The sequence below is a fragment of the Rutilus rutilus genome (assembly GCF_951802725.1).
Source record: "Rutilus rutilus genome assembly, chromosome: 2".
Taxonomy (NCBI): Eukaryota; Metazoa; Chordata; class Actinopteri; order Cypriniformes; family Leuciscidae; genus Rutilus; species Rutilus rutilus.
In genome coordinates this window covers 59206418-59232522 of record NC_140210.1, presented here as the reverse complement: position 1 = coordinate 59232522, position 26105 = coordinate 59206418, and the positions used below count along the sequence as shown (strand labels likewise).

At 36.2% G+C, this 26105-nt stretch overlaps 2 protein-coding genes across 5 annotated transcripts in view; both read left to right on the top strand.

The window, feature by feature from the left end:
• Positions 1–26105, top strand: part of LOC311286453 (apoptosis-associated speck-like protein containing a CARD) — a 467220-nt gene that overhangs the window by 27237 nt on the left and 413878 nt on the right. The gene's annotated exons all lie outside the window — the stretch shown is intronic.
• Positions 15433–26105, top strand: part of LOC311286303 (NACHT, LRR and PYD domains-containing protein 1 homolog) — a 32944-nt gene continuing 22271 nt past the window's right edge. For 3 of the 4 annotated variants that reach the window (XM_084402441.1, XM_084402439.1, XM_084402442.1), the window contains exons 1-2: positions 15455–15554; positions 24891–25181. In XM_084402441.1, coding sequence (XP_084258567.1) covers positions 24913–25181 — 269 coding nt within the window. In that variant the 5' untranslated portion in view covers positions 15455–15554; positions 24891–24912. Of the gene's footprint in view, positions 15555–24890; positions 25182–26105 lie in introns of all 4 variants that reach the window. The other variant, XM_084402440.1, reaches the window with a different exon arrangement.

The window sequence follows — 26105 nt, the reverse complement described above, 5'->3', positions numbered from 1 at the left end:
CTTAGTTGCCCTGGCTGTGTGTTTCGGGTCGTTGTCCTGCTGGAAGACCCAGCCACGACCCATCTTCAATGCTCTTACTAAGGGGAGGAGGTTGTTGGCCAAGATCTCGCAATACATGGCCCCATCCATCCTCCCCTCAATACGGTGCAGTCGGCCTGTCCCCTTTGCAGAAAAGCATCCCCAAAGAATGATGTTTCCACCTCCATGCTTCACAGTTGGGATGGTGTTCTTGGGGTTGTACTCATCCTTCTTCTTCCTCCAAACACGGCGAGTGGAGTTTAGACCAAAAAGCTCTATTTTTGTCTCATCAGACCACATGACCTTCTCCCATTCCTCCTCTGGATCATCCAGATGGTCATTGGCAAACTTCAGACGGGCCTGGACATGCTTCGGCTTGAGCAGGGGGACCTTGCGTGCACTGCAGGATTTTAATCCATGACGCCGTAGTGTGTTATTAATAGGGATCGACCGATATGGATTTTTTAGTGCCGATGCCGATACCGATTTCTTTTCATCAGCCTTAGCCGATGACCGATACGGGCTGCCGATTTTCTTGGGCCGATATTTGGAGCCGATACTGCTTTTGCTCACTCAGTTTACATCATAAAAATTACACATATATAATATATAATGATAACAACTGTTACAAGTCTCAATTAAGAAAGGAACATTTATTGAACTTAAAAAAAAAACTTCTTCCATTTTCTAATAATTGCGCCAACAGTTGTTGCCTTCTCACCAAGCTGCTTGCCTATTGTCCTGTAGCCCATCCCAGCCTTAAGCAGGTCTACAATTTTATCCCTGATGTCCTTACAAAGCTCTCTGGTCTTGGCCATTGTGGAGAGGTTAGAGTCTGTTTGATTGAGTGTGTGTACAGGTATACAGGTAACGAGTTCAAACAGGTGCCGTTAATACAGGTAATGAGTGGAGAGCCGGAGGGCTTCTTAAAGAAAAACTAACAGGTCTGTGAGAGTCGGAATTCTTACTGGTTGGTAGGTGATCAAATACTTATGTCATGCAATAAAATGCAAATTAATTATTTAAAAATCATACAATGTGATTTTCTGGATTTCCGTCTCTCACAGTTGAAGTGTACCTATGATAAAAATTACAGACCTCTACATGCTTTGTAAGTAGGAAAACCTTCAAAATCAGCAGTGTATCCAATACTTGTTCTCCCCACTGTATGTGCAACCTGTACCAGCAGCGTATCCTTTTTTCTAACAGTGGCCCTTCCTCTCTGTGGACTACACCTTGCCGTGGTGGAGAGGCTTGTGTATGAACTCCATTGAACCTGAGAGCTATGCCGGCGGGGATTTTATATCCCTGGCAAGTTTAACTAAGCTGGACAGGTCAAAGAAGAGGAGGCAGACAAAGCAGACATTATAACTATTTGACAGAAATGGTGGCCATCTTGAAAATGGTGGCCATCCTGAATTTTTGAGTGGCACATACCTTTTTCCAAAAGAGTGTTCCTTGAAGAGTATTTCTGCCTAATTGTATGCTTGCATCACCATTTTAACAATTTAAATAATTAAGGCGAGACACTACGGGTGAATAGGGTAAAAATTATAACTAGCAGATATCACCATGAAACTTTCCCAGTTGATTACCTACATTAAGATGAGAAAAAAATGTATTAAAAGTTTTCTGTAATTTAATGTTTAAATATGCAAATTAGGCAATATCTAATTAAATATGCGCTAATTTGTATATTTAAAAAAACGAAATCTGAGTATTGGATAAAGCCAGATTAAAAATTATTTTTTCATTGTGTTCACATATTAGATGGGGAAAAAATACAGAGGCATTTATGGATATCTACTTTTGTTATCCTGTAAATCATAATATACTGTCAATTGCCTTAAAAAATGATTTTCGCCATGTTTTTTGGAATAAAATGTTATATAAATCAGGCTAGGAATAATATATTTACAGATCCCTCTGTAAATGTCTTCATAATATAACTAGGTACAAGACTGGAAAGATTGGTGTATATAGGTGCTACTGAAGTGGAGATTTCAGACTTGGAGTATGAGAGAAAGGTCATATTGAGAAAACGGGCTTTAAAGATTTATCATCAGCCAATGAGATTGCGCATTCAGCCCTTTTACTTTCACGATTGGTTGCTGATAAAAAGGAAATTACCATATTTGGATCCGACAGCATTGTACAGTGAAGAGAGAGATTTCCAGCGGTGCCTGTGATGACAGAGAGCAGACAGAGATCGCGGATCGGCGGGAGGATTTACAACGACAACTTTTGTTGAATTTACGCGAAATCTACAGACGCAAACAGACAAAGTGTAGTAAAATAAAGACCTAAATGTGTAATTTGGACTTTTTTTCACCACAGTCTGAAAGAAGACATGTTATTGAAGACAAATATCCAAAAATCTCAAAATTGACCAGTAAAAAAAAAAACAATGTTTTTGCCTGCCATGTCTCACCTTAATATTCGACAGGAACAATAGCCATCTTTAAAAATGGCAGCCATCTTGAATTTTTGAGGGACAAGCATCTTTTTCTATTAACATGTCCTTTAGAGAGTATATTTGTATAAAATTTTATGCTTGGATCACTGTTTGAATAATTGATATAATAAGCATTGAATAGCAATGGCGGCCATTTTGAAAAATGGCCGCCATATTGAATTTTTGAGTGGCCAACGCCTTTTTCCAAAATAGTGGCCCTTAGAGAGTATCTGTGCCAAATTTCATGCTTCTATACCAAAGTGAACGATTTTTTTACTAATCTGCTGCACTATTGCGCAAGTTTCCTGGCTTCATCCCCATCCGGACAGACATTTTTATGGAAAGCCAATAGAAGTTTGGAGCTTGCAGGGAACAGACACGTCATTCCCAGCATCATTTCTGCATGTTGAGCGCATTGCTGGGAGATGTGTGGTTAACACATCCACTGTGCATTTAAGCAGGACCAGAGGAAAGGCCACTGTAGTCGTGCCACTGTGCACAGCGGTTGAGCTCTAGGAGACTGGGATGGTGTTCGCATGGAATGCACATTTACCTTTGTGGCAAAGCCTGATTAAAACTAATTGTTGAAATAAATTGTTTTGTGTATTGTTTTTACACAACATTGGCCATTGCTAATGACACACAGTAATTAATCTAGCATACTTTCATTAAATATATCAATTCAAGCTAAAATGTAAGAGTCTATAATTAGGCTATACCGAGCCTGATCTATTTATACCAGAGATTTTCTCAGAATGAAGTAAATAGCTTTTAGAAAAATGTCACCTGGGGTAAAACTCCCCCTGCTACCCTGATTTGCATTTGTAGAGCTCACAGCATTTTCATTTACATGTTAAAGCCTCAGCTAGAATTAGGGGGAGGGGGTCATGGGGGGACGACTGCCAAGCAAGGCCCACGTCAATTTCCCACAATTCACTGCAGTTTTCAGCGTTTCCTGCAGATTGCTGTGTACAGTCGTAAACCTGAACTTCCACGACAATCTACAGTGCCGCTTACTGACGAAAATCCCACTTTTCATGCAGTGTGTCTAATAATGAATCTCAGTCTGGCTTTATAAAAATAAGCACATTTATAATCATGTAAAATTCATTTTAGGCATCTTTGACTCTTCTGGTTTGATTTCAGAGCAAAGTTTTATCTTTTTTTAGACTTCTACAAGGCGTTTGACGCAGTGGAACATAGTTTTGTGTTTCGTTGTCTTTGAACATTTGTTTTCAGTGATTTATATATATATATATATATATATATATATATGATGCGATCAGGACACTTTGTGCGAACAGGAACTGCTCACTAAAGTTTAGTTTTGGTTTGTTGTCCAGATTCTCAATATTTTGAGCTTGAAAGGGATTCTCATTGGAGAAAAGGAAATAAAGATCAGCCAATCAGCAGACGCCACTGCTCTTTTTTAAATATTCAGAATAGAAGATAAGAGCAGTTTCCTTTCAGATTATACATCATGTTTATCCTGTTAATACATTCTTATAGAAATTCAATAAAGATATTAATACAAATTGTTCTTTTTTTGTAAACAGCACCCAGAGACTATAGTACATTTATTTAGGCTTTGCCATCATATGGTTATTATCGAAAGATTTCTCCCAATACATTTAATCAGATTTTTGTGTGCAGTTTATTACCAAGAATATTACAATATTCATAAATCAATAAAACTGAAACCCTTCAGAAACAGAAGACATCACATTTATTCGATTATAATAATCAATTTCTCATGAATAAAACAAACACAGATAAATGTGATGTATATTGAAAGAGATGTGGAGTGTAAATTAATTAAAAAATGTTTCAGAAATAATTAAATTGAGAGAAATCATAACTTAAAATGGAAGTAAGTGGAAAGGAATGAATAGAAATAAAGAATAACAGATGAAATCAAGGCTTAGAGATTGAGGAAGTCATGATGTCACACACTCCAGTATACAGTAGGCGCTAAACATCCTTCACGACAGAACTAAACCCGCCAGAACACTAAACATGCCTCTGCGCATGCGCAATCTGAGGAAACACCTTTGAGCAGAAACCGAAAGCAAAGATCATCCTCCTGAGGAAATGTAAAATCACCTTCAGAAGTTTTAAAACAGACATAAATATCTCATTACGGTAAGTTCATTGTTCTCAATGTGTCTGTCTGTCCGTTTGCATTTTGATTATTTTGAGAACCGTTCATCCAATCGATTGCACAGCGTCGCATGTGGTGCAATATAGATAGACACGCGAGACGCGACACGTTCAGAATGAATAAACTTTTAATAAACTACAGAACAGCGCGAGCGGGAAGCGGCGCGCCAGCGTCCTCTATTGAAGCGTATAATAAACCAACAGTTGGAGAGTCTTTGTCCTATTCGACGTGTGCGGATCCTTTTCCTACTTTAGGACTTTTTGGGCTGGATTTACGCACCCAGTGAAGGTTTGTGACGTTGGACTGTAAATACATTTGGCTCTACACCAGTTTCTTCATCATTGGGTCTCATTCATTAAAAACATTCGTAAATATACGAGTAAATATGTGAGTGATTTGCGCGTAAAGAGACATTTCCGAAAATTCTTCTCCTGATTCACAAATACTTCGTAAACGTCAGATTTGATAGTGAAATGTGTGTGTGGGTTAATGAATTCCCATCAGTCGTAAATGGGGCGCGCGTGCACGCTCATTCTTAATTACCATAAATCCCGCCCATTAAATCCGACTGACAACTATATATGGGCATCATATTATGACACGAAACGAAGGATTTCAACATGTCTTCTCAAAAGCGAATGAAGAAGAGAAATTTCTCAGATGCAGAAATTGAAGTTTTATTATCAGAAGTTCATTCAAAACGCCACATTTTATTTTCAAGCGTACATAGTGGCGTATCAGCTCCTAAAAAAAAAAAAGATTTTTTAGGTAATACCTAAATGCTTTAGGTAAAAATGCTTGGCAGCATATTACAGATGCAGTTAATGGAGTTTCATCTGTCTTCTATGTAAAGCACTTTGAATTGCCATTGTGTATGAAATGTGCTATATAAATAAACTTGCCTTGCCTTGCCTTGTTAATCGAACAGTCCTAGAAGTGAAAAGAAAATGGTTCGACATGAAGCTTGACTGCAACACTTGTAACTTGCGGACTTGTAAAAAAAATAAAAAAATAAAAAAATAAACAGCTTGAATATAATAAATAAATAAAAATAAAAGAATTGCGGACTTGTGTTCCGTTTGCAGATGCTATTACTGGCTCTCGTAATAAAAGTAAAAAGAAAAACCGTATGTAATTATATAATATTTTTTCAAAATGCTGTGTAAATATGTAGCTACCCGATTACGGTGAATTAAAAGGCAGCCATTAATGAGCAAAACGTTCGGATGTTAAACGCACTATTTACGCGTGGCTGGGACCAGGTGTAGATTTCTTTCGTACCAACTAACATTTGGGAAATACGAACATTTTAATGAATCCGAAAATTTACGCCAGAACCACTTTACACACGATTTACACAAAAATTCGTTCTGCTCGTGTTTTATGAATGAGACCCATTGTATTTAAGTGAACATTTATTTGGAGTAAGGAGAATGATTGATGTGAACTGATGACAGTATGAATGATCATGAATGTGACGAGAGATCAGCAGAATGAAACACACAGACGATCTCCTGATAGTGTGCTTTATTTCTCCACACACTGTCTGACACTAAATGAATTGTGCAGATCAGCGCCGGTACACACACTCACAGTATCGCTGTTAAACACAGATGATCACGGTGTAATTCCAGTCTTTCAGGAGCTTCAGAGCTCAATCTGCTGCCTTCATCACCACAACATCTTCTTCTGAAATGATGGTGTTTTATCCTTTATTAGATCTCCACGAGCACAACAGCTTTATATGACACACACACACACACACACACACACACACACACCAGCCTCTGTGCCTCAGCTCACACTGAAATATCTCTATCATGAACATGACAAAGATCATATGTGTGTGTGTTTATAATCAAAGACACACAGAAGGTGTTCAGGGTCGATATGACAGACTGAAGTGTGTGAAATATTTCTGATGGTAATGAATCCTCCTCAGATTAGACAGAATCATCTGGAAGGAAGACCTCAGATATCAGCGAGTGTTTGTTTCAATCTCAACAAGCTTTGATTCTCAGTAGAGACTGTAGTTTCAGACTCGCCTTTAGTCTTTCTTGGATTATGAGGCATTAGTGTTTTTCATTCTCTCAGTTATTAATGGTGTCTGTGCTGCTCTTTATTTCAGTGAATGGAGACAAAACCGTTAAACATCGATCACTCAGCGCTCGCAAAGGGAGTCTGACAGGAGCTTTTCTGAGGGAAACTTTCATGAGAAACTAAGTGAGTAAAACTGAGGAAAAGGCAGTAATTAATGAAACTTCAGCTCTTATAATCACAGACCCCTGGAAATCTCTCAGATGATCAAACTGTTGCTTCATAAATGACAAAACCAGCTTGATGATATTTACAGATGTAAAGCTGAAGGCGATTCTGTGCGATCAGATCAAGATGAACAAAACTCTGCATGATTCTTCAGGTTAGAGAAGTCTAACGCCCGTTATTACAGCATTTCTGAACTCAATGCTGATGTTTCATCACGGACGACCCAAGACAACTAATAATTATTGCTATAATTTCTGTAAGTTGTTATATACCTCTGGGCACCTCATTTTGAGTCTGGATAGTGTAAATGGTTGTTTCCATGAATCATCTTAAATCAGCGAGTCTCCAGGTAATGCTGGTATTACAGCAGAGTTTTATAAGGCGTTCTCTGAACCCTTCAGTTTATTATTGTGAGAACATCTCTTCTCCTAGATTAACACAGGCGGGATTACTCTGATCATAAAACACAACAAGGATCCGCTTCTTATTGAAAACTGGTGTCCAATCTGTTACTGAACACTGATGACCAGATTCTAGCGAGTTTTGCCCAGAGATTACAGAGAGTTATGAGCTATAACCTTCCAACCTTTCAAAGATGCACCTTATTCAGATGGAGCCGTCTACTTGGTCGTTTTGAATCTACCTCGTGAAGAGCGTTTTAAGGAAGAAAATATGATTCTCGTTGGACTAATGCCTGGACCAAAAGAGCCATCACTAAACATGAATGCTTTCTTAGAGCCCTGGTTGATGAGCTTCAGGAACTTTGGCATGGCCTGATTCTGGAAGACATCTCTTTTTTTAGGACATCAGGTTTACAGAGCAGCTCTACTTTGTCTTTCATCAGATATCCCCGCAACTCCTAAATGTGGAGGCTTTGTTGGACATGGAGCATACAGAGGTAATTTAAATATTCAGACATTCTTTGCTATAATTAATACACATTGATATTGATCATTGAATCAGTAAAATCAATATGTAAATGTTTACATTGTTTATTTTTTAATGGATAGCAGTTGGTCTGTTTCATTGAATGCTCAGATATAAATATGTGTGTGTAACATATTGCATTTAACTTACATTTGCAGGATGCCACAAGTGTTTGAAGCTGTTCAGCAAGAAAGAATTTGTTGAACAAATGGACTACTCAGGATGTGAGCGGTCTTCGTGGGAGCCACACATTTACATTTACATTTATTCATTTAGCTGACGCTTTTATCCAAAGCGACTTACAATTGCTATATATGTCAGAGGTCGCACGCCTCTGGAGCAACTAGGGGTTAAGTGTCTTGCTCAGGGACACATTGGTGTCTCACAGTGGATTCGAACCCGGGTCTCTCACACCAAAGGCATGTGTCTTATCCATTGCGCCACACCACCACACACGTCAAATGCTGGAAAATGCCACACCACCACACACACTATGCTGGATTATCCAAACAGGCAAGGACGAAGGCAGAACAGAAATGAATTGAACGAAAGTATGGAGCTAGATGGTCAGAACTTTTCCGCTTGAGTTACTATGATGCCATCAGATTTGTCTTCATAGATCCAATGCACAACCTTCTCCTTGGTACGGCAAGACATGTATTCAGATTGTGGACAGAACTAGGAATTTTAACAACAAAAAGCCTTGATGAACTTAAGCTAGAGTGGAAAACATCAAAGTACCTCACAAGGTTGGAAGAATTCCCTTACGGATTTCATCTGGCTTTACAGGATTTACAGCAGATCAGTGGAAAAACTGGACAAGCATTTACTCACTGTTTTGTCTGAAGGGGCTTATCAACAACAGACACTATGACATGTGGTTTGACTTTTTTTGTGTATCTTTTTTAAACAACATTGGCCATTGCTAATGACAATTAATCTAGCATACTTTCATTAAATATATCAATTCAAACTAAAATTTAAGAGTCTATAATTAGGCTATACTGAGCCTGATCTATTTATACCAGAGATTTTCTCAGAATGAAGTTAAAGGTTGTATCAGTGATTTCAGGCCCCAATTTTTTTTTTATCACATTCATCTAATCTTTCCTAACGATCCACTAGCTACCCGCCCCTGTAGGCAGCCTAGGCTCTGAGATCTGCACACAAAAACAATTGGTTTCACCAACCACTCAAAACCAAAACAAATAGTGTTCCAACCAATCACCGACAGGGGGAGGGTGTTGTGAGGTTTTAGGCCAGCTTCTTCTTCAGCTCCGACTTCGCGTGCAGCCGTGCACGAGCACAAAACCTCACAACACCCTCCCCCTGTCGGTGATTGGTTGGAACACTATTTGTTTTGGTTTTGAGTGGTTGGTGAAACCAACTGTTTTTGTGTGCAGATCTCAGAGCCTAGGCTGCCTACAGAGACGCGTTGTTACCTATTGAACACAGTCGCGTCCAAATGATCTGAGGGCGTGGGCGGGTATAGATATATACACTAGACGTCGCCTTGGCTACTGCAGTTCATTGGAACGAAACCGTAGCCAAGGCGACATCTAGTGTATATATCTATACCCGCCCACGCCCTCAGATCATTTGGACGCGACTGTGTTCAATAGGTAACAACGCGTCTCTGTAGGCAGCCTAGGCTCTGAGCAGGCACGTGCACACATAGACATCAAAGGGGGCTTGAGCACCTGCCCTTTTTATTCCTGGAGAGAAAGTGCCCTTTTTTCTGGGGTGTTTTTTTTTTTTTTTTTTTTGAAAAATAATATATATTCCTTTTTGCGCACAGCTTCCCTGTCAAACAAATATATTTATTGAAGAATAGTATATCTAAATATCAGGGCAGGAGTTCTGAAGCGCTCCCTCTCTCTCTCTCTCTCCCGATTAAAACCCGATTGTATTGCTTCCGCTAAAGAAAATAGTACGCTCCGTCTCTACGGTTAGAGTCCATAGCAACGCTCTGTTTTTCATGGCAACGGTCTGTTATACTCCGCACAGCGGTCTGTTATCAAGAAATAACAGACCGCATTCTACATTGGAATTCAACCAAGCCATGTAATAAAATAAGTTAGTAATAAAATAAGCATATATCACCACCCACTCTCAGAAAATAAAGTACATAATTGTACCTTTAGGGGTACAATGGCTTGTCACTGGGGCTGTACCCTCAAGGGTACAATATTGTACCCTTGGCATAGGGTACATATTTGTACCCTTGTGATTTGTACCTTAAGAGACCAGTCTTGTACCTGTGGTGACAATTTTGTACCTTTATTTAACAGTACAAAAATGGACCCTTCAAAAATGGTACAAAATTGGCTTTGACAGGGTACAATCGTTGACTATAATGAGATATATTTCACACACAAGCAGAAGTAAAATAAAAATGTATTAAATACTTTTCATTTTCACATTTTCCAACATTTCATTTTAAACTTAATGTCTAGCTGTGACATAAATTATTATCATCTGAGTAAGTGTCATTTGCCTGAAAGTCCATTTCATGTCCTTTCATCTCGACGCCGGTTACTTCTATGCCTGCTTCTGATGTTTTCTGAAGGACCACCTCGGTTGAAAGCCCTGTAAGAACCATGAGTAACCGTGCTATGACTTCTTCTCCACCGATGGCCAAAAGAAAGAAAGACCGTGATCTGGACGTTCTTTTAAATTGAGATTCAAACAGCCAATCAGGGCTGGCTCTACATACACTCTCAGAAAATAAAGTACATAATTGTACCTTTAGGGGTACAATGGCTTGTCACTGGGGCTGTACCCTCAAGGGTACAATATACCTTAACCTTAAAGGAAACGGTACATATATGTAACTTTTAATGCTTTTTGATCCTCAAAAAGTTACATATGATCAAGGAGATACATACCTTGAGGTCCAACAGCAAACACTCCAGTGTTAATTGAACTCTCCTGGGAGTTTATATGACTCCAGACTCAAGAGTGTTAAAGTTAATGAGATAATTAAGTGATTCATTGAGTGATGATGGAGCATTATTGAAGACACCTGATGTTAACAAGCAGAATCACTGAAGAAGAAAATATATTTTTTTAAGACACCGTTATGGAGATCAGTGTTTGCTTTAGTTGGGCTCTTGGCCCTTAAATCATTAACTTTAGATTTTGTTTGGCTGTTGTATCTGAGTTATAGCTGCCAGATGAACAAAGATAAAAGTTGATCAGGTGGTGTTGGTTATGTTTTGACATCATCATAATTTGACCTGAATCACTGAACTCATTTAAAGTCTAATCTCAGACTTAAATGTGTATTGTTGATTACGGCATCACTGTGATTCTACAGCAAAAGATTTTCAGCATTTTCAATATAATCTAAATATTCGTAAAAGTTGTTCTGATCAAAAGACTTTGAAAAGTCCTTTATGTAGACACACTGACATCAATAATCAGCCTGTGAATCTCAACAATGGTGACAATAATAAAGCATGTTGCAGTGGCTGCCACCAATCAAAACTCATTCATGGCTCCCATCATGCATTGCGGTATGAATAAATTATGATCTGAATTGTCTATGTTATTTCCTTTCCCTAATTGAATATTCTTTTTGTCACCATTGTTGAGATTCATACACTGAATCTTGATGTCTGTGTGTGCCTAAAAGAAAGATTTGTTTTTATCAGAACAACTTTTAAGAAATCCTTTAGATTATTTCAAAACTTCTGGATCTTATGCTGTAGAATCACAGTGATGCTGTAGAATCACAGTGACGCTGTGTAATCAACAATAAACATTTAGATTAGATTAGACTTTAAATGAGTTCAGTGATTCAAGCAATTTATGATTATGTCAAAACATAACCAACACCACCTGATCAACTTTTCTCTTTGTTCATCTGAGAGTTATAACTCAGATACAACAACCAAGCAAAACCTAATGTTAACAGTTTACGGGTCAAGAGCCCAACTAAAGCAAACACTGATCACTATAATGGTGTCTTAAAAAATGTGATTTTCTCCTTCAGTGATTCTGCTTGTTAACATCAGGTGTCTTCAATAATGGTCAATCATCACTCAATTAATCACTTAATTAGATCATTAACTTTAACAATCTTGATTGTTAATTTAACATTCATATTTTAACACTTTAACACTCTTGTGTCTGGAGCCAAATAAACTCCCAGAGAGTTCATTTAACACTGGAGTTTTTGCTGTTTAATATTTATCAGTATTTAATATCAGTAAATTGACTTACAAAATTTGTATTTCCTTTATTTCAAGGCTACTCAAATATAGTGATAAGTTAAAATATACCTTAAATGATTAAGGTATCATTAAAACCTTAAAAAAAAAAAAAAAATTACTTAGCAGGGGCTGTCTTTTGATATTGTACCGTAACCTTTAAAAGAAACGGTATTTATTTGTACTTTTTAATGCTTGGGGACATATATGTACCTTGGGGGACAGAAATGGACTCCTGCTGTACCCCTATTTCTGACAGTGCCAGGTGATATGCTTTAGTTATTTTGTTTATCCTATTTACCTGCATTGCCCTGTCAATTAGATGCAAATGTGCGCATTTTAACTAGTTGATGCCTAATTTGCATACAGAACGTCCCCAGTCCCCAGACTTACATCAAGAGTCTTTCCCCCTGAAATTTAGAAATCTAAAATGGTGAATTTAGAAGAAATCTACAGATGCAAACAGATGGAGAATACACTCTAAAAAATGTAGTAAATCTGTGTAACTGCATCTGGTACATTAATAAATAAAACTGAGTAGAAATAAGTTAACATTAAACATTAAAAATAACAATATTTATAAATTAACTTTTTATTTATGAGTAATTTAACTTTTTTTTATTTCCTCTAAACCTTTATAAAATAGTATTCCATACAACCACAAATACATACATGACATTGGCTTTTATTGAATTTTTACTCAATTATTTTTGTAAGTTTAATTCAAACAATCAAGTAAGAGTTTCAGAGATTTTATTAAGTTAATAAAGTTAAATATTTCTGTAATATTTACTAAGCCACAGAATATTTTTAAGAGTGTACCGGTAGTAGGTTTAAAACAAACTCCATCTAAATGTGGATTTTGAAGGTTTTATTTGATGATAGTCCTCCCTGCTCCTCAAATGTGAAACTAAGTCCATGTCAGTCACCATCAGTTATTGTGTATGTGTGTGTGTGTATGTGTGTACATGCATAGCAATAATAATATTAATGTATTTGATTAAAACATTAAGGCAATTCAGTATTCTGATGCTTGGTTGTGTGAAGCTAAAAAATCATTTTGCTTGTGAAACAAAAAGTATTTAAACAATTAATAAATATATATTTGAAACTAGTAGCATAGAAAATGTTTTCAAAACATGCACATTGTGGAATGGTTTCCTTTGCTGCTCTATAAACCTAGTGAATACTAAGGAGACCATGGTTTCTGTGTGAACTGATTATTTTGTAGACATCTTTTGAAAATGAAACAATTGTGAGTTTGAGGAAGATCAAATTAATTAACTTTTTTAATTAATTTTTTAAAAAGGAAGTTAGAGTTGCGTTAATATACTTTTTTGTTTAAAAAAAAAAAAAAAAAAAACGTAATTATGAGAAGTGCCCTTTATTTCACTTGAGCCCCTGCCCCTCAAAATGTCTGTGCACGTCCCTGCATCTCACAGCAACACTTGTTGCATTACTGAATGATTCAGCATTTTGAACGAATCGGTTGAGTCAAAGATTCAATTACCCATTCATAAACTGCCTCATTCTGAATAAATCAGCCGTTTGAATGAATCGTTTGAATGAATGACTCAATGACTCGCTCATTAAGACGGTCGCCTGCCGCCTCCTACTGGCGGTTTAGTTTCATAAAGTATCATTCTTTTCAACATTCCTTATTTGTATATTCAAAAATATTTAAAATAATCCAAATTAATACAGTTATAATTTTTCAATGTTAATTATTTAATTTGATTGGTAACAGCCTAGTGTCTTATTATTTTAATTGAATACAGTATATTGATCAAATTTGAGAATTTGAAATGAAAGATGGAGCATACATTTAATAAAATTAGTGGAAAAATGCCCTTTTTAAAAGGTACAAAAAATTTGTGTTTTCAAAGTGATGTAATGAAACATTGACAATTTAAGTTTGAAGGGAGAAAAGCCTCTGTTTAGGCTATTAAGGAAATGTAATTTTGCCAAAAGAAGAATTTTTATTTTAAATAAATGTTCGTTTTAAATCAGCCTACTTCAGTGTGATATGTTACCATATTATCATGCTTAACACTGAGAATTTGAATAATTGTAATGTGATGATCAGATGCAGATATCTAAATCAAAGAATATGGGCGGTTTTGCGGGTGGATTATTTATTTTTAACAGTGGATTCGGGTGACTCAAAGTGCACCAAATTAATGAATTTATCTTTAAAATGTACAAAATTTTCTTACGGGGGGGCATACCCCCGGACCCCCCTAGAGATACCAAGCTCCACCAACAAAAATAATGTGGGAAACACATTAGGCTATATGATGATCTACAAAAAAATACTAATTTCATTATCTTATTATTAAAATACATTATTAGGATTTTTACCACCTCCGCCTCATTTTGAGGCTGTAAAAACCCTGTTACTGTATTTTGATCACAGCCCTATTTAAAGCCTTGTTCCATGTGCCCCCTTTTATACTTTGAGCACCTGCCCCTCCAGAGGTCTCTGCACGGCCCTGGTTGCCAGGGTAACTGAGTTTGAACTATTTTAAGTTTGCTTTATGAAACCGAATCTACCAAAAAATAAGCCTGACTAACCGAAATAAGCCTGGCTTAATCTTGGTTTATGAAACAGCCCCCAGGACACTTTATGCGAACAGGAACTGCTCACTAAAGTTTAGTTTTGGTTTGTTGTCCAGATTGTCAATATTTTGAGCTTGAAAGGGATTCTCATTGGAGAAAAGGAAATGAAGATCAGCCAATCAGCAGACGCCACTGCTCTTTTTTAAATATTCAGAATAGAATATTAGAGCAGTTTCCTTTCAGATTATACATCATGTTTATCCTGTTAATACATTCTTATAGAAATTCAATAAAGATATTAATACAAATGGTTCTTTTTTGTAAACAGCACCCAGAGACTACATTTATTCAGGCTTTGCCATCATATGGTTATTATCGAAAGATTTCTCCCAATACATTTAATCAGATTTTTGTGTGCAGTTTATAACCAAGAATATTACAATATTCATAAATCAATAAATCTGAAACCCTTCAGAAACAGAAGACATCACATTTACTAGATTATAATAATCTATTTCTCATGAATAAAACAAACACAGATAAATGTGATGTATATTGAAAAAGATGTGGAGTGTAAATTAATTACAAAAAAATAGTTCAGAAAAAAATCTATTGAAAAAAATCATAACTCAAAATTTAAGTAAGTGGAAATGGAATGAATAGAAATAAAGAATAACAGATGAAAGCAAGGCTAAGAGATTGAGGAAGTCATGATGTCACACACTCTAGTATACAGTAGGAGGCGCTAAGTTCCTTCACGACAGAACTAAACCCGCCAGAACACTAAATGAAGAAGGAGAGAGATGGGCGGAGTTTATTTGTTGTTGACCTGAGGCCTCTGCGCATGCGCAATCTGAGGAAACACCTTTGAGCAGAAACCGAAAGCAAAGAAGATCCTGAGGAAATGTAAAATTACCTTCAGAAGTTTTAAAACACACATAAATATGCCATTACGGTAAGTTCATTATTCTCTATGTGTCTGTCTGTCCGTTTGCATTTTGATTATTTCGAGAACCGTTCATCCAATCGACTTCACAAGGGAGTGCAGTGTCGCATTTGGTGCAATATAGATGGACACGCGAGACGCGACACGTTCAGAATTTATAAACTTTTAATAAACTACAGAACAGCGCGAGCGGGAAGCGGCGCACCTCACGCGGGCAGGGCTTATATGCTCCGAGAACGGACACTGCACTAGTGATATTAAGCGCATCTTCCCCATGAACAACACAAAGCAAATACACTCGCACGTAACACACACACGTAACACACACACACACACAGGTCTGTTAACTTAAGCAATACTTTTAATAAGGTAGTCTGACTACTGACTAATTTTCTGATTAACAAATTACTGACACAGTTAAGGGTAGATTTAAATAAAGAAAAACGAAATATAAATAAAGAAAAACGAAATTTAAATAAAAACGAAATTAAGTTAAATTAAAAACAAGATTAATTTAGATTGTATAATAACGAGTAAAAAGTTTAATACATTTTGTTTCTATTATTCTATTTTCCACAATGTCAAAGCAGCTTAACCCAAAACACAAGCTCAGGCTCTTCTGTCCACACACACTTCTGTCCACACACACTCTGCTGTTCTGCGCTGTAGCCAGAGAATACTCCCGTTGCAGGAACACTTTAGTAGGCCAAGAAGAAGCAAATATATTTATTAAGTATAACGAGGTTGGGTTCCTTCAACTGTCCATCCTATTAAAAATGGCTAGGCTATATAAGATAATTGTAAAAAAAAGAGTATTGTATTTCGTCAGATTTTATAGTGTTGAACATATTCAAGCGCGAATGAGAACCATCTCGAGAGGGATGCCAGGTGTGCAAAAAAAACAAATTTGTCAAATTTTCAAATCGAATACCAACCCACTGAACGTATATTCGTAATATTCAGGTCCAGCATATCTGATAATGTTCGACCTTTAATGTGATGCAAAATAAAACAATTGTAATAAATTTCATTGGACCCTAATAGCCCTTTTTGAGTCATATCACAAGTTGTGAGTGTTGGAAAAATGACTGTTGGTATACCTCATCCTCATTATTCAAAGACATTCACCATTATCGTCACCTACTGGTACTCACCAATACTTGTTTCAATAAACCAGTTTCTCACTCCCCAGTTAGCAATTTTGCATTTAAAAGACGTCTAATAGCCGTCCAAACACAGCCCTGACATCTAGGCTAAAACAAGGCTAATTTTGGGCTGTCAGTGAAAATTTAATAGATGTCTAAACGTAGCCCAAGAATAGACTAGACATCAATTAGACAGCAAATGAATTACTACATATAATAGACAACAAAATACAACTTAATGATTCTGTTTACTCAAATATAACACACATACATGACAATCCATCCAAAAAAAAAAAACTCTTTTATTAAGAACAATATAAAAATTAACAACTTAAGATAATAACAAATGAAAAAATATACAATTATGACACTTATTAATTATACAATTATGAAAATAAAATATTATAAATACAATAAAAATATATAAAGATTATAATAAAAAATATTGGAAATTAACTTAAGAAAATGAAAATATAAAGAATGACAAAATATTTTAAACAACAAGTATAGCTAGGTATAAGTTACGTAACTGTAAAGTTTGGGTTATTTATTCTATTAACTCTCAACAGTGAATAAATTATTATTGGTTTTATTCTATATAAAATACCTCAATACCTTTTATTAATTGAAAAAATGATTAATTTCTTACACTGCACTGTAACATTTACTATTTAGTTTTATTTGTTTTTGTTTAAGTATTTTAAAGTGTTTTTAATTGTTTTCTTATATTGTATTTTTATATTGCCTTGCTGTTGAAATGTGCTATACAAATAAACTTGCCAAGTTAAAAAGACCTATTTTCATATCATAATGATCTAAAGAAAAGAGTAAAAGATATTTGTGGCTTTCATAACACATTATAATAGGTTGCACATGTTTCATGTTTACCCCTTTGAATTCAGATAATTCGAGTTTAAGGGCACATGGAAACGGGTTACAGTTCACTTTACACTGTTACCCACTAAAATGTCACGATTCCAACAACAACAAATAATTTAGATTAAAAAAAAAATGAGCACTTCAAAACGAAAACACAGATACTTACAAGACAAAAGTAGGAATGTCTTTTACCTGTTCTCTTCGGCTGATAGATAAGTGAATGCAATGCTCCGTCTCGTTTATGTTTCAAAATGGTGGAAATGTTTATCGCGCGATCGCGAGAACAGTGATCTCTAACCAAGTCTCACGTTGCCAGTAGTCATGTCTCAGTAGGGCGGTTGCCATCTTGCGGTTGAGAAATGTAATTGCATTTTTATTTTATTTAAAATGAAAGACATTCAAATAATATCGTAGATTGTGTATGAATGTTATGTGTGACAGCAAACATGAAGCTGTGTGGGCGAAAAACATGTAAACAATTTAAACTATTTTGGCTATACTAATCGCTGGTCTAAATCAGGGCTATTGCCAAGCCGTTAAACGTTGACCATAGCCAGCCGGTCTGACTACGAGCTAAATCGTGGCTACTAGGGGTGTAACGATATTCAAACCGAACCGAAAAAACACTATACACCCCCCACTATACGTTAGGGCTGGGCGATATGCCGGCCAAGCCCCGGCTCAATGGACCTCATGTCTTATGTGTACACAACGAATACAACGTTATAGCCTAACCACCATTAACACCCTATAATAGCAAGCTCCGTATTTTGTTACTTTCGATAATAAGCAAGGTGTAATCTTTCAAATTCTGTCTATTTGATCACGAAATTCAAACAATAAATGCCGTTTTGGCGCTCTTTGATGTGGCGTGACAGATCACTGTACTAGCTCCTCATTTAAAGCGGCAGAGTGGAGCGCGAGTAAACCCGATTCTCTTCCTCAGTTACAGAATAAACATGAATGGACACCTGAAGGTATGTTAAAAGATACATTATACTTACTGAAAGGCATCATAACTTGTGTAATCAATCGATCAGTGTTTCAGCAGCGGAAAGACGCCAATATAATGTCTTAGTTTGTCACATAGCCTTATATTTACCTCAGGCAAGTCATTCAGTGCCCACAGATTGTTGGTTCCTAAATGAACTCTTGCACTAAATAAATGCACTATATTAGCCTATATAATATATTTTACTTAACATGTTAATGATTGATATCTTGATTATTTAATGTAGCCTATGTTTTAAATATCTGTCATGAAAATGACAGCAACTGTGTAAATATTTATATTTCAATAACAAATTAGAGTGGAAAACATAAGTTAATGAGAAAACTGCCTTATCCCTCTGGGGTCTAAGCTGTTTTTGGGGTCCTTGAGATGTTCTGACATGCCCTGACATTTGTGCTTTTTTCAGTTATTTATAAACATGATAATGGCAAAGGTGTAAATTCACTCTATATAGCACAAACAGGGCTACCATAATATGCGAGCAACATGTATGTAGATGTTTGTATTTTTAAGAGAATAATGTTTATGCGTGGTTATTGAAAAAAATAAAAATGAAAGTTGCTGAAATAAGACCACAAAACTCATACTAAATATGTGTCCACAAGACTTTTGACTAATGGATGTTGTCGCTTCGAGTTCTGGCTTCAAAATTATGTGAAAATAGTCTTGCTTTATCGTTCACATAAAACAATACATTGATTTAAATTGTGTAAGACAGGTTTTGCTTGGAAAGCCAATATACGAGGGGGGCATGAACGAGGAGTGGTTTACACCTGAGAATACAATGTCCCACCCACTCTGCATAATGAGCCATTCATTCAGGTGTGACACTGACTGAGCCAAGAATGAATGCAAGGACAAAAGATATATTTAGAAGAAGACTTATATTGACCATTTAAGATTTTGCTTACATCTATCTTGTAAATATGTTTTGCTATTTTATTAAAAAAGGTTACAATTACAACAATAATTACAATTTCAACAATATTTCAAGTGTACTCCTACTTTGTAAAAAAATGATTATAGGCTTATTATCATATGTATTCATTAGTTTGAATATAGCCAACATTGGAACAGCTAACATCTTAGTAGATGACTTTATTTTTGACAAAAATAGTATTTTACATATATATATATATATATATATATATATATATATATATATATATTAGAGGTGGGCATAGATTAATTTTTTTAATCTAGATTAATCTAGATTAATTTTGAAATTAATCTAGATTAAAATGGCTCATTTGAATTCTGCCGAAGGCATTCAGAATATGTGTGCTACCCAAATAATGACTATAAAAGTAAGTCTTTGTGAACGGGTTTCTCAAGCCAGGTGGCGCATTAGACCAGGGGCTCATCTCCTGTTTCCAAAATGCATCACAGACTGCTTGAGAAAGCTGTTCTACTCATAGACTGTAAAGATTACTACTATACTGTTACCGTCCATAGGCAACATTAGGTAGGCCTATGTTATTATCAACTAGCCTACTATAGGCTATCAATTAGGGATGGGCGATATGGCCTAAAATCTATACTGTGATATACATTGCAGCCTCTTGCGATAACGATATACAGTATATTATAATAAAACCATTTCAGAACAGGTTACACAGACCCTGCTAAACAACTGCTAAATGTATTTTTTTTAAAGGGTATATGTAGTTTTGAGAACATATATTGTGCAAAACTGTAAGTATACAACATAATTTTGCAGATAAATAAAATTTAAGTACACTAGCTGCAGAGACTTAAGTAGGTCTAATGTTTATTATAGCTTTGAGCTTATGAAACCCCAAATTTAAAGTGATAATATTGTCTAACTGATGTCTTTTCAGTTAAAAAGAAACACAACAACGAATCTTAAAATCGGGCATAGACAGAGATTATGTGTTAACGTTACACCACTAAGATATATTGGAATGAGAATAATACGCGCGCGCTGGTATTCAGTGATATCATGTTTCGTTTTGAATTTGAGGTGGTAGAACGGATTAGTCGTGTGTTAACTTACCGAACCGTTACCCCACACACTCTGTCTATAGTTTGCTGCTGTTTGTCGGACGGCTTATATCCGAACCAAGTCCAAATAATGGATGTTGCAGCTTTCACTTTCAGCCGTGTTTACTTAAGATGACGACGAATATGCGTATGCGAGGTTTACCTCGCGGCCGCGGGTAGATTGCGTCATCATCTCCCAACCCAATTTGGGGAATAGATTAACGGCGATGTTTTTTTTATCGCGCGATAAGAGTCTCGCTGCGTTAACGCCGATAACGGCCCACCACTAATATATATATATATATATATATATATATATATATATATATATATATATATAAAACATATGAGCAGAAATTGCTAAACAAAAGCTTATTTGATGTGGCAGTATATTCTACAGTAAAAACTGTACCCAAATCTAGTCAACAAAATGTTGTCTTTCATATTTCGCCTGACTGTAACGTTGTTTTTATGAAATATTAGGGCATATAAATGTTAATTTGCAGTTTAATACATTGCTTAAACAAATAGCCTACATTTTATTTCAACATATTTCAGTCGATTTTTACTCATCTCAGTATAGCAATATAGTTTGCTAAAACATCATCATTCATTCACACACAGAAACGCGATTTAAATTTAAACTGTCTTTTTGCGAGCGCGCATCTCTGCCGTTCATTCATTCACACACAGAAACGCGATTCACTTGAGAAGGAAAAAAAACTTACTACAGTATTCCTCAGCTCAGTCAGATCCTTGCTCCTCGAAATACCCGCACTTCTGAGGTACATTTTCCATTATTATTATTCCTCACAGCGCTGCGAGACAGTGTAAACAAGTAGGCTACAATGGTCTGATTAAACTTGTGTTTTCTCGAGCTGATATGGGGGGCGTTCACAGGTTTGCAGGATTGCCTCAGAGTCATTTGCGTTTGAATAGCGTGCGCTCTCCATGGGCGGAGTCACATTAAAAATAATTAGATGAGATGAGAACGACTGACATCTCGCTCTATTCTTACAGATTACATGAACTGAGAATATTTGTTTTTTATATAAATTACTTAATTTAAAAGAAGAGAATTCAAGCTTCATGCCTGTGTGTCTGTGTGACTGTTTGACTGAGTATTCGCTGAGTTATTGTTCATTTTCGGACGCGTTTCAGAATGGACTACACTGACAGAGAGAAGGCAGAACTCGCTTCGTGTTTATTTGTCTTTATTTGGCAAAAAGCACAACACTTTGTTTTTATTGTGAGTATACACAAAAATAATACACATTTAACAGAATCGATTGATGTATGAAACTTGTTTGTAATATCAAAGTCAACAGAGCAAAATGAATCTCTTTTGAACTGATAAAAAAAAAAGTGAGCCTATCGCGCCGGCGCGATTGTCGACCTCTGGGGGTTAAGTGCAGTTTACATGTTTTCATACAATGTGTTGAGTGTTGATTATTATATCTAAAAATAGGGCTGCACGATTCTTGCTAAAATGTGAATCACGATTTTTCTCCATGGGAATTGAGATCACAATTCTCTTGCACGATTCTCTTTTTTTCAACCAAAATGTATTGCACTTAAGTACAAAAAAACAACAACAACAACAACAACAAAAAAAACAGGACATTCAGTATAATAAAGTGCAGGAGTAACAAAAAATTGTCTCTTTTCTTTATTTTAGACCCCTTAAAGTGAATAATTTTAAAGCTTTATGTTGTTGAACATAAGAGAACATTAACATATACAATAATAAATAAAAATAACTAAATAGAACCTGTGATTTTTGCTCCATTTGGCACAGAATGTACATAGTACTTACATCTACTGTGTTTACGGGAATACTCGACTTGGCATTTTGAAATATTTCTGTGTTTATTTGGCCGTTTAGGCGCGCAACCGGAGACAAAGGCTACTATGCTTGTCCGTGTTGCGCTCGGAGCGCGCGCACAGCATCCTGTCAGTATAATTCAGTTCTCTTTCGCGACTTATCGCGCTTTTAATATTTCATTTCAATATAATGCATATCCTGCTCTTTTCTTTCTCATTCATTCACGTTTTGTTTTTAATAACTTTAAACAGAATCATCAACTGAAATCTGCGCGGATTATCAAAAATACGACACATTTATAGGACATAAAAGAGTCTCTGCGGCAAAAGTGAAAGTAAAAGCACAGCAAAGCACCCGTTTCAATAAGGATATATTAAAGTTTATATAACCTACTTTTACATTTTCGCTGCTGTTCTAAAATGGTTTTCGCCATTACCTTAAACAAGCTGCAGCTGCTTGAATCCAGTGCAGGAGCTGTAGGTTACAATTGAATTTACCACAGAAACGTAAGCGGTTAGTTGATTTCTGTGGTGACTCGTGACACTCGCGAACAGCACTGAACACGCACTTTTGCCGGTAGGCCTACAACTTGAATATTATTATTATTATCATACACTTTTCATTAACTTCGGTAGGCTGTACAACAAGGGAATTGTAATTGGCTGCTTTTTCTGCAGAGAGCCGATCTTTGTTGATGTGTCTTAATTTATTTTTTAGTTTGTTGGTAAAGGGTGAGAGAGCTTGCGAGCCACATGATTTTTGTCAAAGAGCCAGGTATGGCTCGCGAGCCATAGGTTCCGTTCCCAACCACTAGTGTACACGAATCAATAGATTAGTGCTGCACGATTAATCATATCGCAATCGCAATCGCGATGTCAAGCCTATGCGATTATATGACGCAAAATGCTGCAATTTTATATTAAATAAACAAATTAGCGCTGTTAACGGAATTAACGCAGCGTCTGTTAATTTTTGGCATCCTTTGGCTAGTGTTACATGATCCCGCTCTTATTCATGCAAATGCTTTTAAACCATTCATGCACGATAAGACAAAAAAGAACGCACTGCCTGTGAATGTCCTGACAGTGACACACAGAAAGACTCGCGCTAATATTGTGAGTGCGCACAAAACAGCATGCCAGAATACAGAATACTCTCTTTCGAGCTTGAATGAACAATAACATGCACAATTATGGCAAAATGTCTTTTTGTCGAGTATCTTCATAAGAGTAGTCTTATGATGAACGTGAAGAGTTGTGACTCGTGAGAGAATGAGGCGCGAGTGAGATCCGCGTCTCTGACAGCAGCGGCTGATCTTAAAGGGACAGTACACAGTAGCCACTAATTATATCTGTCGCTAAAGTTAATCAAAGAACAAAGGGAACAGAGAAAAACACTCACTGCTCTTGACTAAAGAACTTTTTTTTAGGCAGATTATCACTAATCTGTGTGTGCATTTATTTTCCTTGAGAACCAAGTAAGTTGACTCATGAAACCATTTGTTTATTATATCGCATATTGCATTCGCAATATTGACCTCAATTATCGCAATATGACATTTTCCCCAAATCGTGCAGCCCTACAATAGATTAAATTACGTGACCTTAACTGCCGTGTCATGATGTCGGTCAGCCATCACAACCCTATTTTGTTATTGTGTGAGTGTGACCAATAACGCGTGAATGCAGTGTGATCTGAATGCAGGGAAATACCCGGAAGTGAATCGCCATTATTAAGAAATGAGATCGCATTTATGTCTGAATCGAGATCGTGATTTTTTTTCGATTAATCGTGCAGCCCTATCTAAAAATAAATAGTATCTGAAATTAGGCTAAAAGTCTAGGCTCTGTTGTTAACCTTTAAGGTTATAGTAATGTGTGGGCTCACTATATAGTTTACAGCATTAGCAGATCTTTTTTTTTTTTTTTTTTATCCTTGCGAAAAGTTTAATTGTAATTGAATTAATTTAAAGACAAAAACAGAATTTGTTCATTAAACCACTGTAAAAAAAAAAGAAGCTGCAATTTTAGCTTTCTAATCCCCCCACCCCACCGAGCCGAACCGAACCGAGATTTCAAAACCATGGGGCATACCGAACCGTCAGTTTTGTGTATCGTTACACCCCTAGTGGCTACGCACAGCCTACACAAAGAACATGTCAAAGAAATTAAACCAAACACTTTGTAATCACAGTTGACTTTGCTTGCTGGGTCATATCCTTTTGTCTTGAGTCTCTGTTCCATAATGTTGAAGCGTTCAGAGAGTTCTTCATCTATGTGAAGATCAGTTAGTGTGATATAAACTGCTGTCAGTGATGTCACTCACTTTACAAGGATGCTCCACAATCTGCTGCAGCTACTGATTTCTGAACGCACAGAAATCTCTAGAATGTCAATGTGTGTGTAGTATTGAGATTTGATTTTACTGTACTGCAATAATCTAAATGTTCTGTATGATTTGTTCTATTTTTTCATGCACAGTTTCTGAAGTCAGTTTCTCATTATGGAGAAAATAGTGAAGAGGAAGAGATCTTCATCTCCAGATCCCAGCTGTGTGTCTGTGAAGAGAGGCAGATCCATGACTCCTCCTCCTGACCCCAGTGATGAACCAGTGACCTCTGACCCCAGTGATAAAGCAGTGACCTCTGACCCCAGTGATGACAGTGATGAAGCAGTGACCTCTGACCTCAGTGATAAAGCAGTGACCTCTGACCTCAGTGATAAAGCAGTGACCTCTGACCTCAGTGATGAAGCAGTGACCTCTGACCCCAGGTGAGTGTAAACCTGTAGTGGTGAATTAACTGTTTTATAGGAGTCACAAACACACTGAATTCACACAGAGAGATGAGATTTGCAATAGGGCTGCAACTAACGATTATTTTGATAATGGAATAATTTGTCTTTTTTTATGATTTAGATGAATAGTCAAAAATATAAAATGAATATGAATTCTTAAAGATGTATTTTTTTTGTAAAATTTAATTTAAATTCATAATTAAAAAAAATGTTGTTCCACATCCTGCCCAATGTTGTCTTCAAAATAATGCATAATTTAAAGGATATGAAATAAGTGAATGAATCTCTGTAGGCTGTGCTGTACATTATATGTGCAAAAAAGGTTAAAATATAAACATTACATTCCCAAACAAAAAACAACTGATTGCTTACCACTAAAAGCAGAAGTTGAAATGTCTAAATTAAAAATGATAATAAACAAAAACAAAAGCATGAGGTGGGCTATGAGAAACACACATTCACTCTGAACACAGTAATTATATTGAATTAATAGGCTATTCCAACAGTATCCCTGCTTTCATAAAAATATGATTACTTGTGTTACATGTAGAACTTTAAAACTACACCTAATTTATAATATGAAATATTTTAGCAAAATGTATATTTTATTCAGACTATAGTTTATTCCAAATGCATGTTTATTTACATCTGCACTTGTTCATGTTGTCGGTTTATGCCAAATGGAAATACGCTAATGTTGGAAATCCTTTCTAACATTTAAAAATAAAGATGTAGCTGTAAAATGTAAGTTATGCGCTGAGAAAAACACGTCTCTAAGGTAATAAACAGCACACACATCTGTCAGAGCACAACAGTGCTAGCCGCGCGGTAAATGCTTATGTTTTTGTTTGAAGAGCTTAAAAACATAAAGCATTCTCATGTTTCAGACAACTTGAGTCC